The sequence below is a fragment of the Pan troglodytes genome, chromosome 1, assembly GCF_028858775.2.
Source record: "Pan troglodytes isolate AG18354 chromosome 1, NHGRI_mPanTro3-v2.0_pri, whole genome shotgun sequence".
Classification (NCBI taxonomy): Eukaryota; Metazoa; Chordata; class Mammalia; order Primates; family Hominidae; genus Pan; species Pan troglodytes.
Window position 1 is genome coordinate 7395058 of NC_072398.2, and position 14233 is coordinate 7409290.

The 14233-nt window shown below is 37.5% G+C and overlaps 1 protein-coding gene and 1 long non-coding RNA gene across 9 annotated transcripts in view; one reads left to right on the forward strand and one right to left on the reverse strand.

Moving 5' to 3' along the window:
• LOC134807951 (uncharacterized) overlaps positions 1–14233 on the forward strand; it is a 171517-nt gene that overhangs the window by 75444 nt on the left and 81840 nt on the right. Inside the window, exon 2 of one of the 2 annotated variants that reach the window (XR_010149644.1) lies at positions 8355–8477. The exons of the other annotated variant lie outside the window; for it this stretch is intronic. This is a non-coding gene — a long non-coding RNA (uncharacterized LOC134807951). The remainder of the gene's footprint in view (positions 1–8354; positions 8478–14233) is intronic. 2 annotated transcript variants of the gene reach the window in all.
• WDR64 (WD repeat domain 64) overlaps positions 1–14233 on the reverse strand; it is a 149381-nt gene that overhangs the window by 28072 nt on the left and 107076 nt on the right. For all 7 annotated transcript variants that reach the window (XR_010149631.1, XM_063790120.1, XM_054660867.2 and 4 more), the window contains 5 exons: positions 7187–7320; positions 4035–4136; positions 2851–2920; positions 1845–1881; positions 652–791 (listed from right to left, as the gene is read on the reverse strand). Coding sequence is in view for 6 of the 7 variants with exons in the window: in XM_063790120.1 (XP_063646190.1) it covers positions 652–791; positions 1845–1881; positions 2851–2920; positions 4035–4136; positions 7187–7320 (483 nt within the window). In the remaining variant the exon portion in view is untranslated. The remainder of the gene's footprint in view (positions 1–651; positions 792–1844; positions 1882–2850; positions 2921–4034; positions 4137–7186; positions 7321–14233) is intronic.

Below are 14233 nucleotides of genomic sequence, written 5' to 3' on the forward strand. Positions count from 1 at the left end.
AGAAGAATCGCTTGAACCGAGGGGGTGGAGGTTGCAGTGAGCTGAGATCACGCCACTGCACTCCAGCCTGGGTGACAGAGAGAGACTCCATCTTAAAAAAACAAACAAACAAACAACTAATGCCCTCCTCTCCCCAAATAAAAGAATTACAAGCAGGCTCAATAGATTTTTCTAGTAAATCTTCATGCCGGATTCACCTTTCCTGCTTCTATTAGGGACATAAGGGATGAGACTGAAGCAGTGTGCCAAAGGTGAAGACCTTCCCAGAAATTCCAACTGTGAGGCTTGCATGACCAGTTGAACATTCTTCTCTCAATACGGGTATCTATCTGTATGCAGGTATCTATCCCAGTATGGGTATCTGTCTGTAATGTGTTTGACAGAAAAGTAGAAGAGCTTCCAAAAAGAGAGACATATTTGAAATAGCTAAGTTAGCAGTTTTGATGATTTGATCTTTTGAGTTACAAAACCCTTCTCTCGTAAAGTTTGGATAGCGTTATCAATAAACAGGCTGCAAGATCAGCAATTTGGCTAGAAAGCTGAAAAAAATATTATAATTGGATGCCATATGGAAGAACACTAAGATTCATTTAATGATTCTTTTTATCTTTCCCATTCTTTCCTATTCCCAGACTTGCTGGGTTCCATTACCTCCAGAGTCCACAAGCGGAGGTGTCCATCCTCATGAGCAGTGACAAGGATAGGTGGCTGGACTTCTGGTAAATTGGCAATTCCAGGGTGTTTTTTGTCCATTGGCTGTTGCTTTCCCACCATTACATCTGTTTGTTCACCTATTCGAGAAATTAATGAACTATCATGAGGCCAGGCACGGTGGCTCACACCTGTAATCCCAGCACTTTGGGAGGCCAAGGCAGGTGGATCACTTGAGGTCAGGAGTTCCAGATCAGCCTGGCCAACATGGTGAAACCCCGTCTCTACTAAAAATACAAAAATTAGCCAGGTGTGGTGGTGGGTGCCTGTAATCCCAGCTACTTGGGAGGCTGAGGCAGGAGAATTGCTTGAACCCAGGAGGCAGAGGTTGCAGTGAGCTGAGATGGCACTACTGCACTCCAGCCTGGGGGACAGAGTGAAACTCTGTCTCAAAAAAAAAAAAAAAAAAAAAAAAAAAAAAGGATCTATCTTGGAATTTGCAATACTTGGAATTCCAAATTTTTATGGAATGTAAAACACAAGGCAGACAAGAAAATAGCAAAAGCCACACATTATTTTTTCCTTTTCTTTTTTTTTTTTAACCCAGAGAATTTCAGTCAGGGCAAAGGACAGAAAAAACATTAAAAAATTGAATCCTGGATCACTGAAAAAATATAAAACGTTTATTTTGATCATATTGCAAAAGCTTCTATACTATACATAACAGCTCACACAAGGTATTTATTCATAAATCTTACACATACAGAATGGTGTATAAATGCAGTATAAGTTTTAGAAAAATGGCTAAAGACTAAGAAGTTCAGTAATATTCTGGATTCTTAAAACCTAGAATTAGTATTTAAGAAGGCATCATCATAATGAAAATTCTGCCATTTAGACTACTGAATCCCATAGCACCTCAATGTTTGGTTCCAAAAAGAATATATATATATATATATATGTATGTATATATGTATATGTGTGTATGTATGTATATATGTATATGTGTGTGGGTATGTGTGTGTATATTATATATATGTATATAATGAATATATATGAATGTATATGAATATATATAATGAATTTATATATTAAGGAATATATATATATTCATTAAGAATACTCTGTCACCTAAATGCCCTCTTGCAAAGGAGTTGCTTTATTATAAAGAAGAGAGGTGATTTCATACTGACCTTTAACCTCACTGTCATGTATGCTTTGCTTGCTTCCCTGAATTATGGGAGGAAAAGAGAAAAGACTTCCATGACATTGTAAGAAAATGAGATATACTGGGTGAATAAATTCTCCAGATAGTTGAATTTTCATTTCTAAGCATTACTTTTAAAATTATACTTTAATTTTTTTTGAAAAATATTTATTGCAGAGATTTTCATGTCCAGAAATAGAGAATTTATAACACAACATTCTTTTAGTGGTTGAGGTACCAGCATAATAACGAGAGTAATTAAAAATGCCTAATGCATGCTCGGTTCCTGGTTGACATGATCTCTAATTGTATTCACAACCATGCAACTTCATCTTTATTATTCCCTTTTTACTGAAACAGAAACAGAAACTCAGATTAAGTGGCAGCTCTAAAGCTAATCAGATAATAAAAGAAGGACTTGGGTTCAAGTACAATCTGTCTGGCTTTTGCTTCCATGTAAGTTTATTCTTTCCAGTATGCTGGTGATTTAAAAACAATTTTTGCAGTGACAACTTTCCTTCAAACACAGTTCTAACTAGAAATGTAAAGCATAAAAATATATAAAATTGGAACTGAGAACACAGTTTGAAAACCACTGCATTACAGTACCTGCTGTCTCTTCTCCCTGTGACATATGTAATTTTTAGCAAAAGAGTACTTACATTTTAGCAAAAGAGATGGTCTAAAATTACTTACTTTTTAAGTATCAAAATAACATGCATAATCTATTTTATTTGTGATTGTATATTGATTATTCACAAATGTAAAAACTGAAAAAATATATAAAAATTGAAAAATATATAAAATTAAAAAAACAATTTAGACATTGCATTTTTTGCAAAACAATGCATTTTTACATATAAGCATGCACACACAGAATTCTTCCACTGTTACCTTCTATCAAAGGAGGGGCTCAAATGTGCTCAATAGCACTATTTTTGAACCAACATTGAGTATGACAGGAAGACAGACCCTCTCTGTGTCTTGCTTACCTTACTGCTCTGTGGACCTTTGCTGGATTCACACTGGGATGAAGAACATATGGAATCCTGACTTGATCTCCTATAAGGGGAGTGGGGAGGCCCACAGATAAAACTTTAAGATATGCTACCATACTCAAAGGGTGTGCTTCTCTGCTTTAATTTCAGCTGATTGCTTCTTTCATCATCTGCGGATACTGAGCCACTCAGGAAACAAATCATGCCTTATATTCTGTGTAATAAATGTTGACCAGTATGATATTGGTGGAGACTCTTGGGGAGCCTCAGCAAATAAGGTTTATTGCTCCCTTTGTCAGAAAATAAAAGTCTTGCCTATCCCACTGCAAAGGCTAGATTTAGTCCCAGAGGCTCTTACACTGAAATGGCAAGGGGGGGGGTGGTGGTGGGGGGACCTTACAAGCCTGTCTAACTTCCTGCTTGACAATGTCTAGTTCTAACCAGATCCTAGTCTGTGGCACTCCACTGAAACTGGCTGAAAAGTGGCTTAAGGTCTGGTGCAGATGTCTACAGAATAAGTCCTCAAAATATTCTCAGAACAGTTTTGATGAAATTTCATGCCAAGGGGTAGGGAAGGGGTTACATCCTGGCTCACCTCTGGGTGACCCCAAATCAGCACAGAAGCTTCTGATTTCTCTCCAAAGCTATGTGTGGCATTATCTATTGCCTGCAAACCAGAGCTCTTATGCAAATATAAATAGGAAAAAAGGGATTTTTTCTTAAATCCCTTGCTCGCTCAGAAATGGATGACAATTGCTCAGTTATAGTGGATGGTGGATGAAACCTCCTGCCATATGACCTTCCATACTTGCCTTCAAGTCCTTCCTTCTGTTTCACACCTGTGTCAGATTTTGGCGAAAAGTAAAGCCAAGTGATCATTTTCCATCTCTGCTATGTGATAAAGGGTGCTGTGAGGCTGACATGGTGAGGGGACCACACAGCACTTTAAATCCCTGAGGAGAACCTCACCTCCAAAATGACAGTTATGGGAAGAAAGCTGAAGCCACGTGTCAACCCAACTGATGTCTTTTTTCAGTGGTCCCTTCTTTAATGCTGGGATGAAGTAAACTCTTTCTATTACTTTCAATGGCAAAAACCACAATTAATTTTGCATCAACCTAATGTATCAGCCACCTAAGTCCCAGACAGTATTACTGGTTCAGTAAGTAACGAGTTACCTTGCACATTCAGGGGTACGAAAGAGGAACAGTATGTCATTAATTTTAAAGTGCTTGGGATGCAAGTCAGGGTTTACAGTGAAGCAATCTTCAGGTCGGTACCTAGAAGTAAGTATACATTTATATGAGAAAAAATTCACAAATTATGGAGCTTACAGTACTAAGATTGTATATCCTCTGCAGAGCTAAGCAATTCTTCAAATGCTAATATTATTGAACATGAAAAGAAAATGCAAGGAAGTAGAGTTTGAACATAGCTTTTTTAGCAAGGTTCTGTTAAATCATGATCCTCAGCGGTTTAAAAGTCTTTTAATTCAACTAACCTGTCTAATCTTCCTACCTTTAGATCAGAGAATGGACTTCTACAAAATCCTATGGATAAAACTCTATTTTATTTTACTTTTAGAGATGGGGGCCAACTATGTTGCCCAGACTGGTCTTGAACTCCTGGGCTCAAGCGATCCTCCTGCCTCAGCCTCCCAAAGTGCTGGGATTACTGATGGGAGCCACCACGCCGGGCTGGTTTCATACAGTTTAAATAATAGAGTTCTAATATTTTTTAAATAAGTGGAGTAATAAATTTGAATAAAATATTATTACCCTTAAAGAGCTTATAATGGAGTGGAGAAGAACAGGTAGTCCAGTGAGGACCCTGCTCTTGCTGCTCCAGTCTCCTGTTGACCCAGATTCCAAGGTCAACACTGAACTTTGTAGGCACCATCCTAGGAACAGGGGAATAGTCCCTAAATGCCTGCACTGAAACATCATGCCTGGCTCTTAAAGCTGCATTTAACATTCATTATAGCAAATAGACCTTACAGCAAAATTTCCCCTGTTTCTTCAGTGGAAATTACTTCTGCAAGAGATGAAGGGGCCTCCTGGAAAGTGAACCCAAGCTCAAAAGAGAAGTCTACAAGCTTGATGACTTGTTGAACTCAAATTTTTTTAGAGATTTCTGTTGTGCAGATGAGCTGAATCATGAAGTGGATTATTAATTAGCAAGAATAATATTAAGTCTGGGCTCAAAAAGCCTGAGGCTTAGAGTGGGAAGAGAAGAGTTATTTCCTCTGACTGGTGAAGGGGTCTTAGGTGAAGTTTGTGGTAGACAAAGAGATGGACTCTACTGCAAATATGGAAACCATTTTCAGTTTCAGAACTTTTAAACCTGGGCCTAAATGACCTTCCACAGATCTGTGCTAAATCATATGTTTTGCAAAATACTGCACTGATTATAAATCAATTGTCTTATATAATCATCTGCCTATAGGAAAGGGACACTGTGTATGACCCACGCTATACTTGGTTGTTTTCCTCTGATTGGATGTTGGATATGCATGCATCCCTTGGCAAAATAACAAGGCACTTTAACAAGGAGGATCTTCACCTTTAAAGTGGGATTATTATCACGGGTGTTGCTCCCCTCTTTAGGCTGTGGCATCAAGATAATGGTCTTCTTAGTCTATCTGATTTCCCTTCTTAGGAAAGAGTCATACACAAGCTGACACAGTGTGAAAGCATTAGCAAGAAGGAGGGGAAGTTTGCAGTGCAGACAGGTGTAGGTATCAAGTGGCAGGTAGACAATGTGTGAGAAAAGGCTGGGGGCATGGGCTGAAGTGAAGGAACAGAAGGATGACAGGAATTCCAGGGGCAGGATCCAGGAGTATGTGGACTGAGGTACAGAAAGGGGGGTCTGCAGAAACAGCTATTTCAATTAAAGGTTCAAAGAGAAGAAATCCATAGTCCAAGCAATAAATGATTATTTCCTTTCAAAAACTGGCTAAAAGAAATGACTCAGACTTGGATGGGAAGGAGCAGGCAGACCAGCAGTATGTTAAGAAGTGTAAAGAGAGAGGCAGACATTTCTTTTGTATTTTCCTCTTCTTTTCTCTTGTCCTTTCCAATTCTCCCTTCTCTCCTCTTTTATATCTCTTCCCGTCCCCCAAATGCTTAGATAAACTTGATTTTATTTTCATTTATTATTAAGGTTCTTGGCCATCTTGTATCTGTAAGTAAAATTTTCCAAACCCCCTTGCCATAGGGTGGCCACACATGGCCCTTGCACACGTTCCAATTACACAGCTGGGGAGAACTTATTACTTACAATCCATCCAAACAAATCATTCAGTGTTACTTTAGTTCCTTCTCAACAAATGGGAAAAAAAAACATTGAGAAGTGGATGGTATGGGGAGGGTAAGATCTTGGCCATAGTCCAGGGTAAATCTAATTGGTTGAGAGGAATAATTGCATCTACCACATTGGCCCTTGTTAGCCCCAATCTGTAATAAATCAGACGTGTTGAGGTGGTGAATGAGAAGGATATGCTACCCAGGAGTCTTCTCACCATGTGACTTTGGTGGCTGAGTAGATGGTGGTGGCACTGGGGATACAGGAAGGGGAGAAGTTTGGGAGCGGGGAGTAGGTTGGGAAGATGTTTCAGGCATGTAGGGCTTTGAGGGTCTTGGTAACAAACAGATGAAAATTGCCAATAGGCAATTGGTTATGTGTGTTTGAAGCTCTAGAGAGATTAGTTTGAAGTTGTTATGTATTTTAATTATTTGTTGGGGTCATAAATTTGGGCAAGATCACACATGAAAAGCATATACTAGTTGAGAATAGTAAAGATCAAAGCTCTTGGGAATATAGATGCTTACAGTTCACCTTACTTATATCATCCTGGGATTTAGACACTTAGAACACAGTCCATTCATGAATATAACTTCCAGGAAGGCCTGCCTTGAAAGTTAGCACCATTTTTATGTATTGCTTTTTTGTCCCCTGAGGTTTTCTTTTTTTTTTTTTATACTGAGTTTCACTCTCTCTGTCACCCAGGATGTAGTGCGGTGGTGTGATCTCAGCTCACTGCTACCTCCACCTCCCAGGTTCAAGCAATTCTCGTGCCTCACCCTCTCCATTAGATAGGATTACAGGCAGGCGCCACTGCACCCTGCTACTTTTTGTATTTTTAGTAGAGACAGGGTTTCACCATGTTGGTAAGGCTGATCTCGAACTCCTGGCCTTAAGTGATCCTCCTCCCAAAGTTCTGGGTTTACAGACCTGAGCCACCGCGCCCAGCCCTTCCCTGAGTGTTGCATGCTACTGAGCCCTTCTGCAGTAAAGCTTTTACATTGTTTAAGGATAATACACAACTCACACTTTTTTGACAGTAGACGTCACAAAATTCCATAAGATGATCACACCATTTAAGGTTCCAGCTGCTATCAAATTATATCCTTCTACTTGTAGTAAATCAATGCAGTTCACTCGTAATAAATCCATGGTGGGATTCTGAAGAACGAAGGAAACAGAACACCATAAATATAGTATTCATGATTCGCGGTGCAAACGCCATGTGTACACTTTGTAATTGTCATCAACTTAAAACAAAATGCCTTATTATATATATTTTTAATATCAGAGCATGAAATTTAGTAAAATCTTATTTTTCTTGCACTAAAATTTTTAACTGGCAGAATTCATTAGATCAACAAATATATACTCTTCCTGTTTACTGGCTGCTTTTTCTCAGCCTTATTTATTCTTTCTTCCCAACTTTCTTCCCGTCTTCCTCTTCCCTTCAAACTTTTTGAAAGAATATTCTACGTTCGTCGTTTCCACTTACCAACTTTTCTTTCACTCAGCAAATTTCATTGGCTTCTGCTTCATAACACCCTGTGATAGCTATTTATCATTAAGATCTTTTTCAATTGTCTTGCCTCAAATATTTGTTAGATATCTACTATGTTAGATATTTGGAATGCAGAGTCAAGTAGGACATCTGTGATCTGGAGAAACATAATACTTTAAAGTACTCAGATAAAGTGTTGATTACGGTGCAATGTGAAAGTGCTGTATCGGAGGGAGGCATGCATAAAACTTGACAGGATCATAGAAGAGTGACATTTAAATAAGAGGAGAGGTCTATTACCACTGTCAATTACCACTCTCAGTTGCTCTCCCCTTCCTGAAACTCCTTACTCTCCTGACGTCCTTGACTCCAGGCTTTGCTGGTTTTGCTGTGTCTCTGCGACTTTTCTTTTTCTGTTTCCTACTTGGTACCCTCTTGCTCTGCCAGTCTTTTAAATATTAATATTTTGGGGGTTTATCTCAAATTCATTTTTTTTCAACTCTTTCTGAGGAATCTCAGATTATGTTTCAAATATCTCAATGCTAGTGACCTAATTATCTAGTCCAGTCCTCTCCTACAAGCTTCAGGCTTATATATTTAATTACTTAGACATTTTACAGGTATCTCAATGTTAATATATGTAACTTGTCACCTCCTTTAGGCATGTTTCTTTGCTCTATTCTTTTTTTTTCAGAGACAGATCTCCCTCTGTTGCCCAGACTGGAGTACAGTGGAATGATCACAGCTTACTGCAGCCTCGACTTCCTGGGCTCAAGCGATCCTCCCACCTTGGGCTCTGGAGTAGCTGGGACCACAGGTGGGTGCTACCATGCCTGGCTAATGTTTTGATTTTTTTTGTAGAGACAAGGTCTCACTATGTTGCCAGGCTGGTTTCAAATTCCTGAGCTCAAGTAATCCACCTACTTCAGCCTCCCAAAGTGCTGGGATTATAGGCATGAGCCATAGTGCCCAGTCCTCTATTCTTTATTTCATTGGTTAGCACTATTTTTCAGTTCATCATTCAAGTTAGAAATCCTGGAACTGTCCTTCTTTCCTTCCTTTCTTTCAGTGCCCTCCTCTCCCAACTGCATGGTGTAATTGCAAGTTATGCTACTTTTACTGCCTAGATATTTTCTGAAACCAAAACATTTTCTTCTGCACCATCTCCATTGTCATGACCTTATATCTTTTATTATTTTATCATTGTAAATTTCTTTAGAGACAGAGTCTTGATCTGTCACTCAAGCTGGTCTGCAGTGGTGCAATCATAGCTCACTACAACCTCGAACTCCTGGGCTCAAGCACTCCTCCCACCACAGCCTCCCAAATAGCTTGACTGAAGGTGCACGCCGCTGCACCCAACTAATTTTTTTAAATTTTTAAAAATTTTTTTGTAGAGATGGGGCCTATGTTGCCCAGGCTGGCCTCGAACTCCTGGCCTCAAGTGATCCTCCCACCTTGGCCTCCCAAAATGCTGAGATTACAGGTGTGAGCCACTGAGCCTGGTCATCCTTATATCTTTTAACTAAAACAGGAAGTAGCCTGTTGCCTGAATCTTCTGCCTTTAGTCCTGTCCCTGTCAAATCTGTCATCCAGGCAGCATCAAAGATGAGCTGCCCACAACACAAATCTGATCGTGTCATTTCTCATTTAAAGCCCTTCCATGGCCTTCCATTTGTTATAGGATGCTCAAGCTCCTTATTCTTGTAAGCATGGTCTGGTCCCTACCTATTTGTTTGTCTTCATTTTTAACTACTCCCAGTATTACTCCAGCCACACTGAGATACTTGTAGTTATCCTTCACAAACCATGCAATATTTTACCTCCATTATTTCGTTCACATTACCTCTTCCACTTGAGATTCACTGTCTTTTCACTACCCTCTAGAAACTGCCTATCTGAGTCAAGCTAACTCCTGATGGTTCTTTAGCTATAATTCAGCAATTATCCTCTTCAAAAACCTCCCCCTCTCCCCAGCCCTCCAGGATCTCTGCTGTACTTCTACAGTGCAGGTACTATACCTCATTAATCTTGACATTCCCAGTGCTAAGAACAGTGCATGATACGTGGCAGGTATTCAATAAAAAGTGCTTCTAAATAAAAGAGTTTTAGGGAGAGGATTTCCATGTACAATCAAATTTTTTTCCTAATTGACTTTTGCAAACTTTTCTTTGAGACTGAGTCTCGCTCTGTTGCCCAGGCTGGAGTGCAATGGCATGATCTCAGCTCACTGCATCCTCCACCTTCCAGGTTCAAGTGATTCTCATGCCTCAGCCTCCCCAGTAGCTAGGATTACAGGCGTACGCCACCATACCTGGCTAACTTTTGTATTTTTATTAAGGATGAGGTTTCACCATGCTGGCCAGGCTGGTCTGGAACTCCTGACCTCAAGTTATCTGCCCGCCTTGGCCTCCCAAAGTGCCGGGATTACAGGTGTGAGCCACTATGCCTGGCCGACTTTTGCAAACTTTCAATCTATAATTTTAAAGTCTGTTGCAAAAAGGAAGTGCTATAATGATAATTATGATAACTACAAAAAATAAAGATTCAAAATTGGAGATAATTTACATTTACATTAAAAGCCTAAAAGGCACTTTATTGTGCTTCAGTAGTTTATAATTTATCACAATAGTTTTTCTTTTTTTTTTAAGCAATCATTTTTTGGTACCTACACAATTATTTGTTAACTGCCTGGTTCTGACTCACTATGCAGTCATCTTCTTTCTGTTTTTATTAGCTATAAATAAGATTTCATATATCAAATACATATAATTGAACCTAGTGTTTCCAGTGATATGTAGAGTTGAAAAGGGAAGTAGGCTAGAATTACTCTACAAGGACATGCATTTTGTTCTGTCTTTTGTGCATATTACATGATAATGTTATTATGACATAGTCACTGTGTATACTGATTTCAGAGGGCTTTTAGCTAAGAATAAAACCTACTTATCATTTGAACTAGCAATGAATGACATTCAAATTGCAATTCCAAACTGACATTTGTTTCAATATGAGGAAAGCTAATACAGTATGTCTCCATTTGTGACAAAATAATTGTTTCCAAATTCCATAAACCAGCTATATTATTCTTCTATATTTTTTTTGCAAGGAAGCTTTATGGTTAATAATAATAATAAAGGAAATAAATTATATTATGGTTGTTTTGCTAATGTCAGGGAGAAAAAAACTGAAGACTTTTCTCAATTGCTCCTCTTGTAACTTGCAGTTTTCTTCCATTCTTTAGTGTCTGACCACTTATCTCTCTAAAAGCTGAAAAGTGCAAAAGGTTTGATTAGAGTACTCTAATATTAGAGTAAATCAAAAAAGTTACTGAAGATCCTCGTTAAAAAACAATTGGTTTAAATTTTTATGGGAACAAAAAGGTACAGTTTTCTTATTCTCTATTCTTCAGCCTCAAACATATGCCCCAAACACTTCATCCCTCAGACGTGCACACATGCGCCTGCCTTGTTGAGGAGGTGTAAGCATATCACAAAAATAGCTTTCTGAAGAGATGTTAAATTAAGTTGTTGAATTCAACATATACAGCTACTTTACTCAGAAAAAAAAAGATTCCTTTCAAAATATTACTGCTCATTGAAAATGCACCCAGGAGCTCTGATGGAGATGTACAACGTGAATGTTGTTTTCATGCCGGTGAATACAGTATTCCTTCTGCAGCCCATGGATCAAGGGGAAATTTTGACCTTCAAGTCTTACTATTTAAGAAATACATTTTGTAAGGCTATAGCTGCCATAGATAGTGATTCCTATGATAAATCTGGTTGCTCAAAGTAAATTGAAAACTTTCCAGAAAGAATTCACTATTCTAGATGCCATTAAGACATTTGTGATTCATGGGAGGAGGTCAAAATAGCAACATGGACAGGAATTTGGAAGAAGAGGATTCTAACCCTCAAAGATATTTGGAAGGGTTCAAGACTTCAGTGGAGGAAGTGACTGAAGATGTAGAAATAGCAAGAGAACTAGAATTAGAAGCGAAGCGTAACTTGCTGCAATCTCACGATAAAACTTGAATGGATAAGGAGTTGCTTCTCATGGATGAGCAAAGAAAGTTGTTTCTTGAGATGGAATCTGCTGTGAACATTGCTGAAATGACAACAAAGGACTTAGGATATTACCTAAACTCAGATGATTGGGCAGAGGCAGGGTTTAAGAGAATTAACACCAATTTTTGAAAGAAATTTTACGGTGGGTAAAATGCTATCAGCATCACATGCTACCGAGAAGTTTTTCAAAAAGGACTAATATCCATAATATATCTTCCTAATTATCTATATATACATATATATATATATATTTCTAATGTATCTAATATACAACAAACTTTTAAAACATTAGAAGGAAAAGAACAACCTAGATAGAAAAATTGACAAAAAATATGAACAAATAGTCCATATGTGTATTAAAAAGATGCTCCACTCACTCATTATAAGATAAATGCAAATTAAAGTATACCGAATTATATTTTAACAAGAAGGGTAAGTTTGGGGCTATATTAAAGGTCATAGAATGGTTGTTCATTTTTTTCTGGCCAATTATTGTTTGACTATTTTTACATCATGTAATTTTAACTAGATTTTTCAGTGTCAGTTAATAAAATTCCAACTTTCTCTTTTCATAGGTTTTTATCTTTTTAAAAGTCTTCTCATTTTGCTCTCACTTGTTCAAGTATAAAGGCACTTGTTTTGATTTCTCATCTACGTTTGAAAAAGTTCAAAAGTTTTGACTATAATATACACTGTTGGCAAGGCTGTGGGGAAATAGGCAGTCTCACATATTAGTGGCAGTGCAGAGCTGTGTAACTTCTGCGAAGAGGAGTTTGATAATGTCTAGGATGATTGTATTAGCATTTACTTTTTGACCCAGCAACCAATCCCTCTTCTTGGAATCTATCCCAAAGACACACTGTCAAAAATGGAAACCCACTATATATATATATAAAATAAAGTATATATATATTTTGTAGAGTATATGTATATACTTTAATTTGCATTTATCTTATAACGAGTGAGTGGAGCATCTTGCTAATACATGCTTGGACTATTTCTTCATATCTTTTGTCAATTTTCTATCTAAGTTGTCCTTTTCCGTCTAATGTTTTAAAAGTTTGCTGTATATTAGATATTAGGAAGATATATTATGGATATTAGTCCTTTTGTGATATAAGTTCCACATATTTTTTCCAGCTTCTTATTAGTGTTTTCATTTTGTGTATGGCCTTCTTTGCCATGGCAATGCTAAGTTCTGGGAAGCTGGGTGTAGATGAGGCTTCCGGTTATCAGGAACTACTTCTTGGAAATAATCATAAGTCTTTTTCATATAAATATAAATATATATATATATATGGCTATTTGTTGCAGCACTACTTTTAATTGGAAAAGATTAAAAACAACCCAAATGGCCACCTACAGGGGACTAGTTGAATAAACAATGGTACATCTATTCACATGAAATACTATAGCATTTTCAAAAAGAAAAATGAAATACATGTACACCCATGTTCATGGCAGCATTCTATTAATAGCAAAAAAGTGAAAGCAACCCAAGTATCCATTGATGGATGAATGGGTAAACAACATGTGTTCTGTGCAAACAATGGAATAATGTTCAGCCTTTAAAAGGAAGGATGCTGTGACATACGCTACATAGACGAACCTTCAGGACATCACGCTAAGTGAAACAAACCAGTCACAAAAGAGAAATACCATATGTTTCTGCTTATATGAGATCCTCAGTGTAAGTTCGTAGAGATGGAAATTAGAACGCTGGTTGCCAGGAGCTGGAGAGAAGGGGAAATTGGGAGTTATTGTTTAATAAATAGAGTTTCAGTTTTGCAAGATGAAAGCATCTGGAGATGGATGGTGATGAAGGTTGCGCAACAATGTGAATATACTTAATGTCCCTAACTGTGCACCTAAAAATAGTCTAAGTGGTAAATATTACTTTACGTGTATGTTACCACAATTTAAAAAAAAAGAAAGGTGAAGATCTCTATATACTGCTTATAATGGTCTCCAGAATAGATTATTAAATAAAGCAAGGAATACAAGGATGTAAATAATATTCTATCATTTGCTTAAGAAGGTGGAGAGGGAACCAAGTATTTGATTATATTTTTTAAAAACAGCATGGAAACATAAACCAAAAACTTAAAAACAAAAAGTTAACTATAGGTTAAGAAGGGAACAAGGTGGAAAGGACAGGAATACAATAGACTTTGTTCTGTAGCTCAGAATAGAACTTGTTTTGTAATTTGATCTTAGAAATATATAAATGTTTTACATAACAATAAAACAAAACTGAATTTTAAGAACACAATACATTTTAAAAATGAAGCAAACTTAACTGTATATAGAGTTGGTGGTACAAGGAATTATTTTAAGCAGTTTTAAAGCACAGTAATTTGACAGTACATTCCACATGCTATATACCCTAAGGACAAAAAGAACTGCAAAAAAAGGAAGATTTTGAGCTGTGTCAGGTATCATGTTCCTAGTAATTTTATTGTTTTCTGAAACTAGAATATAATGTAATGTACAATGATAGCAT